A 16,361-nucleotide genomic window follows, 5' to 3' on the forward strand; every position below is an offset into this window, starting at 1 on the left:
TTACGAAAAGTCAATTCAACATTTTGGTACAATGATATTAAAGGGATAAACTATCAAAAAATGCAATAGACTTTTTATTTACATTTAAAAAAATTTATTGTGTTGTTTTGTAGCCTTGGTAGCTTAACACTTTACAAAATGAGTTTGTGACGTGTTGCGATAAAAGTATTTGGTTTTGAACTTGTCATTTTGAGTCATCCTGTATTAGTAGTGATTTAGCAAATAGCGGGAAAAAGAATGTTTCATAAATTTTTACCTGACACGGTTGTTGTATGGACTTGGAACTATAAATTAAAGGTGGAACGTTTAGACATCTCACCAATCAGTTAGAATTTGTCACAATTTACTGGAATCGGAGATGACTTAGAATATTGAAATATACATCGAAAACATTGAAACACTCCACACACAGGAATCGATACACATACACTATTTATTTTCTCAAGCTCAAAGAATAATTAATTAGGATGCGCATAGCGCCATCTGTGGACTGTAGTATTAAACATACCGCCCCCCTTGAAACACGGAGGGGTTTCAAAATTAATGAATTTAGTTAAACAATAATTAAGTAATCAATTGACAATAAAGCACACTTCAATTAATAAAATTAGGCAACTGGTTTTACATACATAATTTCAAATGTTCAAGTGTTTATAGGAAGAGGACACAGTTTTGCTATAGGTCTCACAAGTTCCCCAGTATGAGTTTTTACTTTAACCACACGAACCTTATCGTCTTTACCAGGGAACGTTTCCGTGACTTTCCCTAACTTCCATTGTAGTGGGGGTAAGTTGTCGTTTTTGATTAAGACAAGATCTCCGATGTCAAGGTTCTTTTTAGAGATACGCCACTTCGATCTTGATTGTAACAATGTCAAATACTCAGAAGACCATCTATTCCAAAAATGTTGGGTCATTCTTGTAAGTAATCGCCAACGGTCGCATTGACGGATGTCGTCTGGAACCGTAGCTTGTGGAATAGCTGTCAATGCCTTTCCTATCAGGAAATGTCCTGGTGTCAGAACAGACGGATCATCTGGACTGCTAGATAATGCACATAGTGGTCTTGAGTTAAGGCATGCCTCGATTTGGCATGACAGCGTGGCCAGTTCTTCGAAGGTGAGACTAGCATCTCCAACAACTCTTTTCAAATGAAATTTGAACGATTTCACTGTAGCCTCCCAAATGCCTCCGAAGTGGGGAGCAGATGGAGGATTGAAGTGAAAGGTGATGTTGTCTGTTACCAGGAATTGTTGAAGGGCATCTTCCTTCATCAACTGCCGGAACTCCTTTTTGAGCTCTCTGCTAGCTCCGTAGAAATTGGTTCCCTGATCGCAGAAGATATCTGAAGGTCTACCTCTGCGTGCCACAAATCTTTTTACACAAGCAATAAATGCCTTTGAGGTTAAGTCGCTGACGACTTCAAGGTGAACTGCCTTCGTTGCGAGGCAGACGAAGACGCATATGTAGCACTTAGTATTGCGGCTGCTTCTTCCCTTGGAGCTCCGTATTAAGAATGGGCCGGCGAAGTCAAGACCAGTTCGTTGGAAAATAGAAGAGGGACAAACTCTGGACTCTGGAAGATCTCCCATGATTTGCTCGGCGAGCCTTGGACGATTTCTGAAGCATGGGATACATGTTTTCACCACTCTTCTAACTGCATCTCTGGCTGAGAGAATCCAAAATTTCTCTCTGAGAGTTGCTAGGAGAAGTTGCGGTCCGGCATGAAGAAGTTTCAAGTGATAATCCGTGATAAGTAAGTTCACAATATGGTCGGTTTTAGGAAGCAGGATGGGATGCTTCTTTGATTCTGGAAGCAATGAATTTTTCAGTCTACCACCGACACGAATTATTCCGGAATCATCGAAGAACGGAGTCAAGGGAATAAGCTTGTTAGTCGAAGGAAGCTGCTTGCCTGTTGAAAGGTAGGAGACTTCCGTCGGAAAATGATCTTGTTGGATGAATTTGACAATTCTCTTCTCGGCTTCATTCAATTCGGCCGTTGTTAAGAAGGATTTGTTTCTTTTATCTGCAGCGACAGAACAGTTCTTCATGAATCTAAAACAATAGGCAACTACTCTTTTCAGTTTGTTCCAAGACGAGAATTTTTGAAAAAACTCTGCCTTGAAAGTAGCATCAACTACATTCAACATTACCAGCTTGGTTATTTTGGCTTCGGCAGTCATGTTTTCTTTTAATTGTGGATCATCTTCAAACCTTCCATTAGGAAAGGTAGAACTATTTAACCAATCAGGTCCGTTGAACCACAAGTCGCACTTTTCTAGTTTAGTTGGTGGTATCCCTCTCGTTCCACAATCAGCTGGATTCTCCAAACCGCTCACAAAGTTCCAGTGCACGTTAGGAGTCAGCTCTTGAATTCGTGCTACTCGATTAGCTACGAACGGTTGCCATCTTCTTGGTTCGGACTTCAACCATGCCAGTGTGATCTTGGAATCAGACCATGCAAATGTCTCAGAGATTGGCACAGTTAGTGTTGGCAAGGTAGCTTGTAACAAATTGGCCAGAAGTAAGGCAGAACAGAGTTCCAGTCGAGGTAGAGACTGTGGTTTTACTGGAGAGACACGTGTCTTGGAAGTTAGCAGTCTAGATGTCACGACTTGGTTTGCATCTTTGGAACGAATGTATATAGCAGCACAGTAGGCCTTTTCTGAAGAATCACAGAATCCGTGTACTTGTACGTCGGTAGCCTGTGGAATGAGGATATAGCGTGGAATCTTGATATTTGTAAGTAGAGGAAGCTGTTTTTGGAATACTCTCCATTGACTTGCCAGAGAGTCTGGTAGCTCCTCATCCCAGCCTAGATGATGACTCCACAGCTCTTGGAGGAAGATTTTGGAAGTGATAACTGTAGGTGCCAACCAGCCCAAGGGGTCAAAGATTTTTGCGACTTCGGAAAGTACCTTGCGTTTAGTCCATACGTCGCTCTCATTGACGGTGATGGTAAAGGTAAACGCGTCAACATCTGGAAGCCAAGCTATTCCCAGAATCTTGACCGGTTGGTCGTCGTTTATCATGTGTTTGGAATCAACGGTCTTTAACTCTTCCGAAATGGTTGCTAGTACGTCAGGATCATTTGACACCCATTTTCGTAGAGAAAATCCTCCTCTCTTCATCATCTCCTGCAGTTCGGACACCAGTTGAATGGCTCCCTGTTTTGTTGCACTCCCGCTCAGCAAATCATCAACGTAAAAATGACAAAGGGTGGCTCTTGAAGCGTTTGGATAATTTTCTTGTTCGTCTATGGCAAGCTGTCGTAAGGTTCTCGTGGAGAGGAATGGTGCCGAGGACGTACCATACGTAACGGTAATAAGACGATACTCCTTTATTTGTTCGGTTGGAGAATCCCTCCAAAGAATTCTTTGCCAGTCTACGTCTTCCTCATGAACTTTAATCTGGCGGAACATCTTTTCAACATCAGCGCAAATGGCTACACTGAAAAGTCGAAACTGGATGAGAATAGGGAAAAGTTCTGGTTGCACTCTTGGACCAACCAGGAGCAGATCGTTGAGAGAGAGTCCGGATGAAGTTTTACTGGACGCATCAAAAACTACACGAAGCTTTGTTGTGCAGCTAGTGTCTCTGACAACTCCATGGTGAGGAAGGTATAAACTTTCGATTTTATTAATGTCAGAGTCCGGAACCAGTTCCATGTGATTTAAATCACTGTATTCCTTCATAAATTTTCGATAGAGGTTGTATTTCTCAGGATTAGAAATGAGATGACGTTCCACGCTGATTAGCCTACGAATTGCATTTTGTTTTGAATTACCTAACCGCGTGGGAGAAGTGTGAAAAGGCAACCTTACTGTGTATCTGCCATTCTCATCCCTAGAATGTGTCTTTACGAAATGATCTTCACAAGCCTCTTCTAAAGAAGTTAAGGGTTTGACGCATGGTAAAGAATCTAATTCCCAGAATTTATTGATTAGAAGATCCGATTCTAACTGAATATGATTGACATGTAGAGATTTTTGACCACCAGAATTTGCCTTACCACCAATTATCCAACCCAGTTCTGAACGAATGGCAAATGGCTTATCCTTACCTAACGATAATGTTTGACCCTTTAGCAATGGCAAAGTAAGGTCAACACCAAGGAGTACATCAATCGGAGCACTCTTGTAAAATGCTGGATCAGCCAGAGAAATATCCCCAAATAATTCGCGCATTGAGGAATCTAAGTCGTGATGTGGAATCATGCCTACAATTTTGTTAATCACATAGACGGATGCATGAAAGGAATTTTGAGATGAAAAATGTGAGGTGAATTGAATCTCAGCAACCCCATTTGTACGCGTATTGGATGCGCCTAAGCACGAAATGCGAACATTGGCCTTTTCCTTTTGCAAGCCCAATTTCTCAATACACTCATTTGTAATAAGCGAAGCCTGGCTACCGCTGTCCAGAAGACATCTACAGGTCTGATAGTTACCCCAAATATCTCTCACCTGAATCAGAGCAGTGCAGAGGAGGGTTTGAACGTCTGGCCCCACACCCGAAATACACGATGTAACATCTACCACTCTAGAATTATCACTTAATTGACTAGTACTTGGAATAAGGGCAGGCGAAAACGCAGGAGCGTTGATAGAAAGTTCACTAGAATTTGACTTATTTATAGCACTCTGTCTTCCCCTATCGCTAACATTTTCGATATGAAGTAAAGAGTGGTGGGGTTTTTTGCACCTTTTACATCTAAACTTGCTGTTGCAAGTTTTCACACTGTGAAATCGAGTTAAACAGTTAAAACAAACATTATTCGATTTAACGAAATCTAAACGGCCTTGAACTGATAATTTTAAGAACGTATCACATTTCGACAATGTATGATCTCCATTACATAGAGGACATTGTGACTGGGCGTTGGACGCGACCAAAGTCACCTTTCCTTGAATGTTTCTCTTAGTAGTTGAACTCGGGATAGATCTAGCTTGTGTTGCAAGGAATTGCAACAGTTCGTCCAACTTCGGAATGACATCAGTTTGAAAGGTTCTCTCGAACCAAGTTCTTGAATTTGCATCAAGCTTGAACAATATCATGTGCATTAAAAGAGTATCTGTAGTTGGATCAACCTTGTATTCCAGGGACTCTAACATTCTTACGAATTCCTTAGTGGAATCTATCAAATTTAAAATTTGTGTGGATGATTCTCCACTCAAGGGCGTTATATTGATAAACTTTTTCATTAAGGAGGACATAATTTCTCTTTTGTTAAAGTATCTATCTTTTAGCAATTTCCAAGCGATTTCGAAATTATCATTAGTAATGGATAAAGAGTTTACGATTTTTAAGGCATCTGATTTTAAACTCCCCTTTAAATATTGCAATTTTTGCGCTCCCGTCAAATTTTGATTGTTTGAGACTGCAGCTTCAAAAAGATCGGAAAAGGCAAGCCACTCCTCATTTGCACCAGAAAATGTAGGTAAAGATAACGTAGGAAGTTTCACTTCAGCAAACTGAGATGAGGCAGAAGCTTGGCCAGAACTTTGGTTTTTAACCTCAAAACTGGAATTCACTACGGGAGGCAAAAGCCGGGTGTCGATATCGACAAGTACTGACTCTAACGCATCTAAAATGTCGTCCTTTTCCGTAGAATAAGTTTCCTCATCCTTTTCCTCGCAAATACTTATAATAGAATCTAAAATCTCTTTTGCCTCAGTTCTAAATTCCAAAAATCTATTTTTTCGAGCCAATAAACCCGCATTATTTAAATTCCCAATTTCCTCTTCTGTTTTCTTTTGCAATTTAGTAATCGATGATTTAATACTCTTTTTTTTCTTTAACAAGGCCTCCATATCTATTAGAATATATTAGAATAAGAAAAATAATTTATTAAATCAAAAACCACAGAACAGAGCTGTTTACAAAAGTCTAACTGTCTAGCCCAAACAAAAATGATTCCACTGACGCCTGTGAACGTGAACGGGGGAGAATGCGAAATTGCAAAAAGAATTACAGCGGTATAAAACGAAACAGTAATAAAGAAAACAATAATAAAAGGGAAGGGGAAAACGAAAGTTTTTTGTAAATTATATTACAGGAATGACAATGGCAGAATACATCAGTAATATAGCACATAAGTAATTAATCAATCAAATAAGTAAATAAGCACATTTAAGCAGATTAAACCCTTTTGAATACACTTGAATTTGAAATATTACACTACAAACATTTCTTTCGTTTTAAGCTTAGCATATATGAATAAAATTCGAATTTTACTTTTTTGAATTATGACAATATTTTAGAAAAAATATTTGCCGAAACAACAACAAGCCAGGAATTTTGAATTAGAATATTTCAGCTGGGTTCCGGCGAGACTTGACCAAATGAATTAGCAAATAGCGGGAAAAAGAATGTTTCATAAATTTTTACCTGACTCGGTTGTTGTATGGACTTGGAACTATAAATTAAAGGTGGAACGTTTAGACATCTCACCAATCAGTTAGAATTTGTCACAATTTACTGGAATCGGAGATGACTTAGAATATTGAAATATACACCGAAAACATTGAAACACTCCACACACAGGAATCGATACACATACACTATTTATTTTCTCAAGCTCAAAGAATAATTAATTAGGATGCGCATAGCGCCATCTGTGGAATGTAGTATTAAACAAGTAGTATTCAACAAACGAGTACTTTCTATGTTAAAATTAGCACTCTATTCTGTTTTTTCTATATTTCTACTATTTCTTTCGCTTGAAGGTAAAGCGCATGTTAAATAAACCACATCATTCAACCTCATTTTTTCTGAGCTGTATCTTTAAACTGCAATGATGGGCACGTCACATAATTTTAACCCCAACCAAACGACGAAGAAAGGGCTTGAACTGGTATCCCATTTTCACCAAACTGCCATTGACTTTCAGCTAATTCATACTAACCTGCACTTTGCAGATGCATAAGCCGCCAAGTATTATATTTTAAATAAATTACTTTAAATCTCACTGTTTAGCAAGAATGTGCGAAATTTTCCTTATTTCAAATTATTTTTGTACACAAAATTTTACTCCCGTTGAGCTGAAATCTCACTCGTTAATGTCTTTTTGCAGAAATAAAGCAACAAATGGAGATAAATGTTATATTTAATTACATAATTTCGATTACGCATTTGAATATTAAGTAATAGGAAAAATTTCAAAACGCATATCTCCAATATCACATCATATGTAAGGAAAGCCTATAATTATTTCTATTACATAGAATTCTCTTACATATTTATAAAGTTGATTATTCTGAGTTAGTTTGTGGATGATTTTAAGTGCTTCCATTGAATAGTAAATCATCAGAAACCCATAATTATCCAATAACAAAAATCACGAAGGCAACTGTAAAATTTCATAAGATTAAGAGAAACTTAATTTATACATTGTATTGAATATTTTATTTTTAAGAAAACTGTTTTTTGACGGAACTTTTTTTCATCTTTGTGATATACTTTCTTTGGTGCAATCGTCATCTATGCGAGATATCACTGTGTCCTAAATGTATGAATTTTTGAATAAATCCTAAAATTGTTTTAAAGCTAGTTTTAAGAGTTAATATTGTTACTTAAAAGTTGGTATTATTTATTCTAAATAAAATAAAAAGTTGACATATTCCATTCCCAAGATAGATTGTTTTTAAAAACAGAGTTTGAGTGAGAAGTTTCGTTAACCATATCAGAGAAGCTCAATTTTAATCAAATCTGAAATTTTTTGCAATTTCTTCTACTGTTCTTAATTCTTGAACAATTTCTACAAAAACAACATCTTTTCCAAAAATATAATCAACACTGTTACAAGCTTATTAGGTTTTTTTAAGAAATAAAACTAACTACCGAAAAAAGCAGAAACTTTTTTTTATTTTTTATAAAACGTTATTCGAAAGAATTTATAATTCAGCTCACTTTAAAATATTTTTGAATTAATACAAAGTGTTCCGTAATGACCGTTCTAAATATATATTTTTGTGATCGAAAATTTTCTTAAAAAGCATACGTTTAATAGTATCTCTGATTCTGCAGCTAAAGATCTAATTTTTTTTTATAATTTGTAAGGCACTGCAGCTTTATTTCCAATGCGGTCGTATCAGTTTAATTTACATGTTAAAAAAGTTAGTGCTAACTTAAAAGAAAGGAATATATTTTAACTTGATTTGATTTCAATATCATAAATTACTTTTTCAACAAATTACTTTTTACTTTTTCGTTCATAAATTACATTTTGCATACGTAAAACTCCTATTCAAAATTACTTGCATGAATACAAATTTAAGCCTTTATAATAACAGTAAAGATTATAATCTTTACCGTTATTTGGAATTGATTTCGCGTGCTTACGTAACTTGCAACTTAAACTTTTCGAAGTTTTCGTCACATGTCCCTCATTTTTGACAGATCAGAGAAATTTGAGCGGTATTTCGTTACTTTTGATAATTATTTCGCGATAAAATAATGTGCTTTTTGACAGAACGCTTCTTTGCGATGAATAAATATGACTTTAATTTAGGATCATCTCAATATTTTTATTATGCCATGCTATCCGAGCTATTTGTTAAGGGAGAAGATTTTATTCATTTCTATTTCAAAACGCAACATTTAAATTTTTTTCCCTTTTGAAAGGAGAGTTCAAGAAAGAATAATAAAGAAAAATTTTGTTGAAAGAATTAAAACTATTTTTTGAAGACTCTGTTGTTGCATTAACTAATTATAACTAAAAATAAATAGCACGTTATTTTTAGTATTTAATATATTACTTTTCAACTGTTATGGAGCTCTAACATTCCTAACACTAAATTTAGCCAGTGTTTTCGTTGATAATTATGAAAATATCGCGAAATGTCAATTTGAAAGAAAAATCACAATTTTATTACAATGAAGAGCTTTCGCGATCTCTTTTTCTAAATATTTGAAAAGTTACTCCAACAATGCATGGTTGCACCAGTGGCCCCCATCCCCCCCCAAACTCTTGGGCGCATTCTTGGGCAAATTCTAAATTCCCTCCAAACTATTCGTTTTATTTAGTGTAAAAATCCCCCCCCCCAAGCTTTAGGTGGGCTCATCGTGCACCCACCTTCTCCCCTGATGGGGGCCAATGGGTTACACTCATCAAAATGAATAAAAATAGAGAAATATTATATTAATATTAATCATTTTTATCTAGGTGTAAAAATGTCGCCAAACTGGCTATTTTTTGAAAAAAAAATCCATAATATTTTAAATATTACATTATTTCTTGACCGTTCTATATCTCGGAAAATTCTTCTCAGCAAAAAAGTATACATAGTTTCAAATTGTAACTTTGCTTCGAGTTCAAGGCTGTGGCTATTTTATTTTCTTTGGAAAATGAGCTTTGAAAAATACCCTTTATAAAACCTATCACTTTAGGGCAAAAAAAGACACATAAGCAACTGTAATTTATGCCCCATGACTAAATATGACCTGAACAAATTGGAAATTCAATGATAATCTTTTGCGTCGATGTTTTCAAACATTTATCTGAAAACAACTCTATTACATCTATATTTCAAGCTGCTGTCAAAGGTATTTAGGAAAAAACACTTGTGGCACACAAAGGAAGCTCGTAATTTGAAAGGGAGACCTTCACAAGGTAAAATAGGTTACACAATCTAATATTAAAGGTATTGATGGACCGAAATATCGCTGATAGGGACGATGAAACGGAAGCTTGTTTGTGAGGTAAATGGAGCAAGAGTAATGTTTAATGTTGGTAGTTGCCTCTGTTTGAACAATCGATTGAATTATCTTATTTCGACTTACTTCTGGAAATATTAATAACAACCTCCTTTACCTACAAAGTAGTAAAATTAAAAACAATAAGAACTTCTTTATTTTTAGATTGGTATTTATGATTTTGCTAAGTTTACATTTTTTGAATAACATTTCCTCTGTATTTAGACACATTGGAAAAACTTTAATAAATATCATTGGGGTTTCTGATAGAAATTCTTCTATTTTAGAATAACATAAATTATTTTTTTTTATTGTAATTAGTTGCTGTTGTTTTTTTTTTTTTTCAATTGGTTGAATGGCGTTTTCGTCTTGAAAAATTAGGCAAATTAATTTTACAAACTTTAATAAATATTTTGAATTCTAATAGTAAAACATTGTAAAACAATTAAAATCTTCTTATTTTAATTTGATTGTATATTTATTTATAATAATATGATTGCATATTTATTTATTTCATTAGATTTTAATTTTTTAAAGGAGATTTTATTCAAGCAAACTTTGTCAGCTTCATTTATGTACTTTGATAAAAAATTTTATAAGTATACGGATTAGTTTTTTAAACTGCAGAGCCCCGCTCCCCAAAAAAATAAAAAAAACTGAGCGTGTGAAGAAGAAATAAAGAGTAAACAGGGTCAAACACCGAAGAAGAGAACAATAGCTGTCGATCGAAATTTGTGTCTTTCAAAATACAGTAGTACTTTAGTTACATCGCATTAGATTTGCCCAATTGGCAATATTTTTTGTATATATATATATATATATATATATATATATATATATATATATATATATATATATATATATATATATATATATATATATATATATATATATATATATATATATATATATATATATATATATATATATATATATATATATATATATATATATATATATATATATATATATATATATATATAACCGTCATTCAACAGCCGAACCTAGTTTGGGCTTACGACTACTAATGTTCAATTCCGTGATTCCGTAGCCTTATAATTTTGAATCCAATTCAGAAGACAAGGGAACTCCAGGATCAAGCAAATTTTGGGAGAAATTTGCCTTCGTGGATGACTTTTCGATGAAACTAACCCGCATTTGTGTTACATGGAGAAGAAAAATCCTAAAGCCTCCCACGGTTAGCCTGACGGCAAGGGGACTCTAGCCTATGCTTTGTCTACCACTAAGGATATTTTACATCAGCACTGTAGTCGCTGCAAGCCGGGTGTGGGAATTTATATCGACCAGCCATTGTGGGGATTCGAAATTGTATCACTTCATTGGAAAGCGAACTCTCTATCCCCTCTGAGCCACCATGACTCCACAATTGACTAGAGGTGATGGTTCATCCCTATGGATAGAAACATCCCTGCAGATGATCTTACGACGTGCCATGAAAGTCTGCGGAAAGGGTGGCTCTCTCGCTTTGGTAGCACCTGGGCGCGAGGTCGACGCACTTTACGGTCGAATGGTTTAACAAGGATCGATACCGAGCATTCTCGGTTCCCCTGCAAGTCTGATTAAATTGTTCATCCGTCCACACACTTATAATGACTTGTAATGTTTGACTTCAATGTTCTACTGGGAATCGTATCTTTACGATCAGTCCGCAGTTGGACCCTTCAAAATAAAGGGCGATTATTAAATAATGGGAAATGTTTAGAGCATCATTGCTAAAATTACTTGTTGAAGACATTTACATTATGAAAGTCTTCAATCCTGGAGTTCCCTTGTCTTCTGGATTGTATTACATTGTAAAAGAGCTTGTTGATAAAATTACAGATAATTTCACAAAAATTTAGTTTAGGACATAGAAAACAAGAATCCGGAATTAGTTAAATATTATTATAAAAAGTTGATCTTTGAGATAAATAAGTGTGAACAAATTTTTAAACTAATTTATTGAAAAATTCAACCTTATTTTATGCAAGTTTTTTTTTTAAATAAAATTAAAAATTTTTCATGTCTTTCATCAATTTTTTTGTTGTTTTTTTTTCTCCTGAAACTTGAATATTTATTTTAAAAATATATATGATTGCAAATGCGTTTTGCAGTATTTTCTTTATGGTGTGAAGTGTTTACGTAACAAAATTCATATTGTTATTATCCAGTAATTTATTATCCTGCAGTTCAAGTTTTCAAATTCCTCTTTAATGTATAACTTACAAATGATTACTTTTGAAAACTTTTGAAAAACAAATTAATAACGCAATTTTTTTCTCTTTTATGCATAAACAAATATTTTTGCTTCTAGAAAATTTAAATAAGCAAGTTTTTATTTATGCTTTTTATACAAACAATATTATATGTAAACAAATTCATATACTATCACATTTCATAAAAGTAAGTTCAGAAACTATCACATGTATAAAAGTACTCTTTTAAACGAAATTTATAAATGATATCTGCATTAAATTAGTTTCTGAAATCAACTCTACATTTTAGTAAAAGATTTTTATTTTTTAAACACAACCATTTTATTGAAACCCTATTCCACGCGAAACGAAATTATAAAAACAATAACAGAAATGTTTGACTACTTAAACTAAATGGTAGATTCTTAAAATAATACGCAACTATTTTCAAAAGCGTAAAATAAAATTGAAAATGAATAATAATAATGGAAGTTTGCAAAAGTAGACATACTATCATACTATAAGCGTAAAAGAAACATTGTAATAAAAATTTTCTAGTTTATGTAACTTTTCCTTCTACATTCTTCTAAGTATGAGGAATTGAATCGGAAGGCTTTAATCATAGATATTACCATTACCAATCCTATTATGTTGACGTAAAATACTTTTTTATGCCAAATATCTATTTTTGACCTCGATTATTTTACAAACAATATCTTGGTAAAATTTTAAGCAAAACTCAATAGAATGAAGATTAAAGTGTCAAACAGAGAGACGAATAAAAAAAATTTAAAAAAAAACTGTGAGCTTTATATGCAAAGTATTTTAATTTTCTCAAAAGAAGAAATTTTATATTAAGTTAACCTTTACACTGCAAAAAAATTAGGATCAAATTTACGGAACAAAAAAATCTGATAAACCAAATTAGTAGTTTTAAATCACATAAAATCACTGAATCACACTATTTAAATAAATATTGCTGTAAGAATTACGGTTCAATATTTTAAGATAAAAAATGAATTTTACGGAGGAAGCACCTTAAGTGCCAGTACTTAATACCATAATTTGATCCGGAAATTTTCAATTGTGCGTTACAATGGTTGATTAAAGCACAGATGTATTAAACAATACTGAAAATGGAATGAAAGTATGTAACGTTAATTAAGACAAAATTTAATTTGATTATCCAAGTTAAATATCTATAACATTGAAAATTATAGAAAATACATTACAGATAATACATTTATGTAGTATTAGAAGTATAGATAAATATAGATAATACATTTTATGTGGTTTTGATAGTTAAGTAATTTTAATTTAAAAATATATAATGTCTGTTTTAACCATGCCTTATTTAATTTTTTAATTCTAATAGATAATCGAAATCTTTTTATTTACGTTTTCTACAAAACAACATTTTAACCCTTTGACACAGATGGGACACGGATGTCCCTTTAATAAATTTTTTCTAATGCTCTAATTACGAGCAAAAACTATATTTTGATATTTTTTAATTAAAAAAAAACAGTTTAATAGTTACTAGAAATAAATCTGTTAGATTATCAGAGATTATTTATGTTAAAATATTAGAATGAAAAAACAGTTAGAATCTTTTGCCTTTATATTCAAAAACTTATCAATGATTGACTTTGTAAATTATAGAAATTTCATTGGTGAATAACTATTTCTCTTAGATCTAAATAACAGCAAATAAGTGCAAATTTGAAAAATTATTCTTTGGAAGTGAGTCGTGTTTGGAAGATTTTTACCTTTGCATAAAAAGACACCAGTATTTCACGCTATACTTCATAAAAATAAAATTTTAAAATGCTAAATGTGATATTTTCCCCTTATTTTGAGCTGAGTACAAAAAATAAGCAAAGTTTTATAACATGTTTAATAAAAATTATGCTTCAAAGAGTTAACAATCTCTTCAAATTCTACCATGGTTAAATATTGAGTAAATTATTTAAAAGTACTTTTAATGCTAATAATAATACAATAAATAGTTTTTCGTTATCTGTTTATTTATTTATTTCTTCTGCTTGCAAATAATGTTGAAAAGCAGATTAAATTATACAAATAAAATTAGGTATACCTTAAAGAATAATTTATTTTTGAACAAAACAAACTATTCCTTAAAATATACCCAATTTCATTAATACCATTTAGTTGTTTCTCAACGTTATTTATTTACAAAAAAATCAACATATTATGAAAAACAATTCATTGTTTGAACACTTACAAACTTGTAAGTTTGCTTAAATATATGTTGTCCCGAGAAATTGTAAGTTCAGCTACATGTATTGTTTATCATTAATCTCTTCTTAAGCTCATGTTTTTTCAGACATTACAAACACGATTGTGTTTTAGCTTCAAACAAAATTCTAAAACATTTGAAAATTTATTGCAACATTAAATATTATTTAAAATTCTTTAGAATAGAAAACACTTATGAGATTAATAAATCTTGTTAAATGAAACCCGAAATCCAATTATGATGGCAGCTTACGACCAAGTCAAAACGTTGCGTAATGTCAATACCGCAGATTAATGTCTTAGAAACAGGTACGCTCTGCTCAGGACTCGCCCTTCTGAAATATGCTTACTTGACAGCTTATTTGTTTCTCAATCTCACTCAAATTTAAATCACCCATGAACTCTAAATATAAATAGTACTAAGCAGCATAAAACATTTCATTTTATGTGACATTGGGTACGTTTTTGAGAAAACGCCCAACACCCAATGTATTTTAAACTTGTTGAACACAATTCTACTACCTCTCTCTAATTTAAACTGAATTGAAATATTTGTTTTTAAATTGTGAAAGATATTTCAATTGGAAATTATTTATTTAAATATACAATGTTGCCATACATGCCAAAAGGTTTGGATGTAAAACACTATAAAGTGGCTTGGATTTGGCAATATTGAAAAAATTAATTATAAATTTTTTTTTAATATAAATATAGCTGAACAAAAGAATTTGATTGATTGAAAATTATTTCGATGCATAAAAATTAATAATGAAAGCTTTATATTTTCAGCTGCACAGTTACATAAATAAATAATTACTTATAAGTATAGTGTTATTTGTATCTACAATTGTTTGTACCTAATAATTGAGGGGAAGAAGCTACGAAATGAAATTATGAGAAAGCACAAAAATCTAAGGTTAAAAAAACATTTTATATTTATCAAACATCCCTCTTTAAATTTTATTCAAAATAAAAATAATAATAACGTTTTTCCCACAAGCAGAGAGTTAGAAAACGATTATAAAACAGCGTCTGTAATCGTCTGCTAAAAATGTTTATTTTTGCGGATTTAAAATATGAGCTTCCGTTGTTGTTTTGGAATAAAATATTGGACATAAAGAACAATTTTTGTGATATTAACTTTATAAATAACTTTATATTAACTTTATAATGTGAAAAAAAAATTTCGTATATCGCCACTTCAATGAAAACTATACTTAAATTAAAACAAACTTTTACAACCAATAAAATTCTTTGACCAATCCTAGCATTCAAGCTAAATAAAAAATTCTTTTTAGAAAACAATGGAAAACATTTTAATAAAAATGATTAAAACTTTGCCTGCAGATTCCAAGTATGGGAGTGATATTTTTGGGTACATATTTGAAGTTTTGAACAATGTTTAAATTAAAAATTATTAACCTATTATTTCCTTTCTTTAAAATCTATATGTATTCAAAATTTGAGCTCGGATGAAGAGTAACACTTTAGATACTTTCTGTGTATGCGAAAGATTTTTCTGTTAATCATTACTTTAAATTTAAAACACGGAGAAGAACATGGAAAGTACTCACTACACAATGTCAGACATGTTAAAATGCGACAAAAATTTTTTTCAAAGGGGGACGACAACACTTTCTAACCAAATGCGTACAGCGACAAACAATTTTTTTTTAAATTTTTTTTTATTTCCTATGAGCTGCACAATCAGTCTTCCCGATGAGCAGACCTAGTGCGTTCTCCAGAAGTGGTATCCACTCTTTAAGGACCACCACAATGGGTGAGATACCGTTGGCCATGTTAATTTGGACGTCTAGTTTCTGCCACATTAGATGGCAGCACCGAGACTCTATATGGATACTAAAGTGCACTAGGAATTTAATTTTGCCGGAAATGCCAAGGGCCAATAAGGCACTCCAGGGATCTTTTACATGCCGCATAATCATACGACATGGTCGCTGAGGATTTTCTGCATCCCGAAAATCCGGTGTCTGGGCCGGGGATCGAACCCGCAGACTGGGGCTCAGAAGGCCGACAACAAATCACACAGCGACAAACAATGCGCCTCCTTTTTATACTGTTAAACATAAAAATCAGACACACTTTTTTTAACAAGGAAATGTGTGCAACGTTTCTCTGCAGTTATAAGTGTAATTACTAATTGAACGACAAATTTATGATTTGATTTTATAATTTTCAATTGTGAATT

The 16,361-nt window shown here is 32.8% G+C and overlaps 1 protein-coding gene across 1 annotated transcript; it reads right to left on the reverse strand.

The window, feature by feature from the left end:
* Positions 1-643: 643 nt before the first annotated feature.
* LOC147816481 (uncharacterized) lies at positions 644-7,484 on the reverse strand. The gene is made up of 2 exons (XM_087156582.1): positions 7,464-7,484; positions 644-5,755 (listed from the first exon to the last, which is right to left on the reverse strand). The coding sequence occupies exons 1-2, from the start codon at positions 7,482-7,484 to the stop codon at positions 644-646; spliced, it is 5,133 nt and encodes a 1,710-aa protein (XP_087012708.1).
* Between the last annotated feature and the right edge of the window lie 8,877 nt (positions 7,485-16,361).

The sequence above is a fragment of the Parasteatoda tepidariorum genome, chromosome 1 (assembly GCF_982258835.1).
Source record: "Parasteatoda tepidariorum strain Cologne lab strain chromosome 1, Ptep-v5.0, whole genome shotgun sequence".
Taxonomy (NCBI): domain Eukaryota; kingdom Metazoa; phylum Arthropoda; class Arachnida; order Araneae; family Theridiidae; genus Parasteatoda; species Parasteatoda tepidariorum.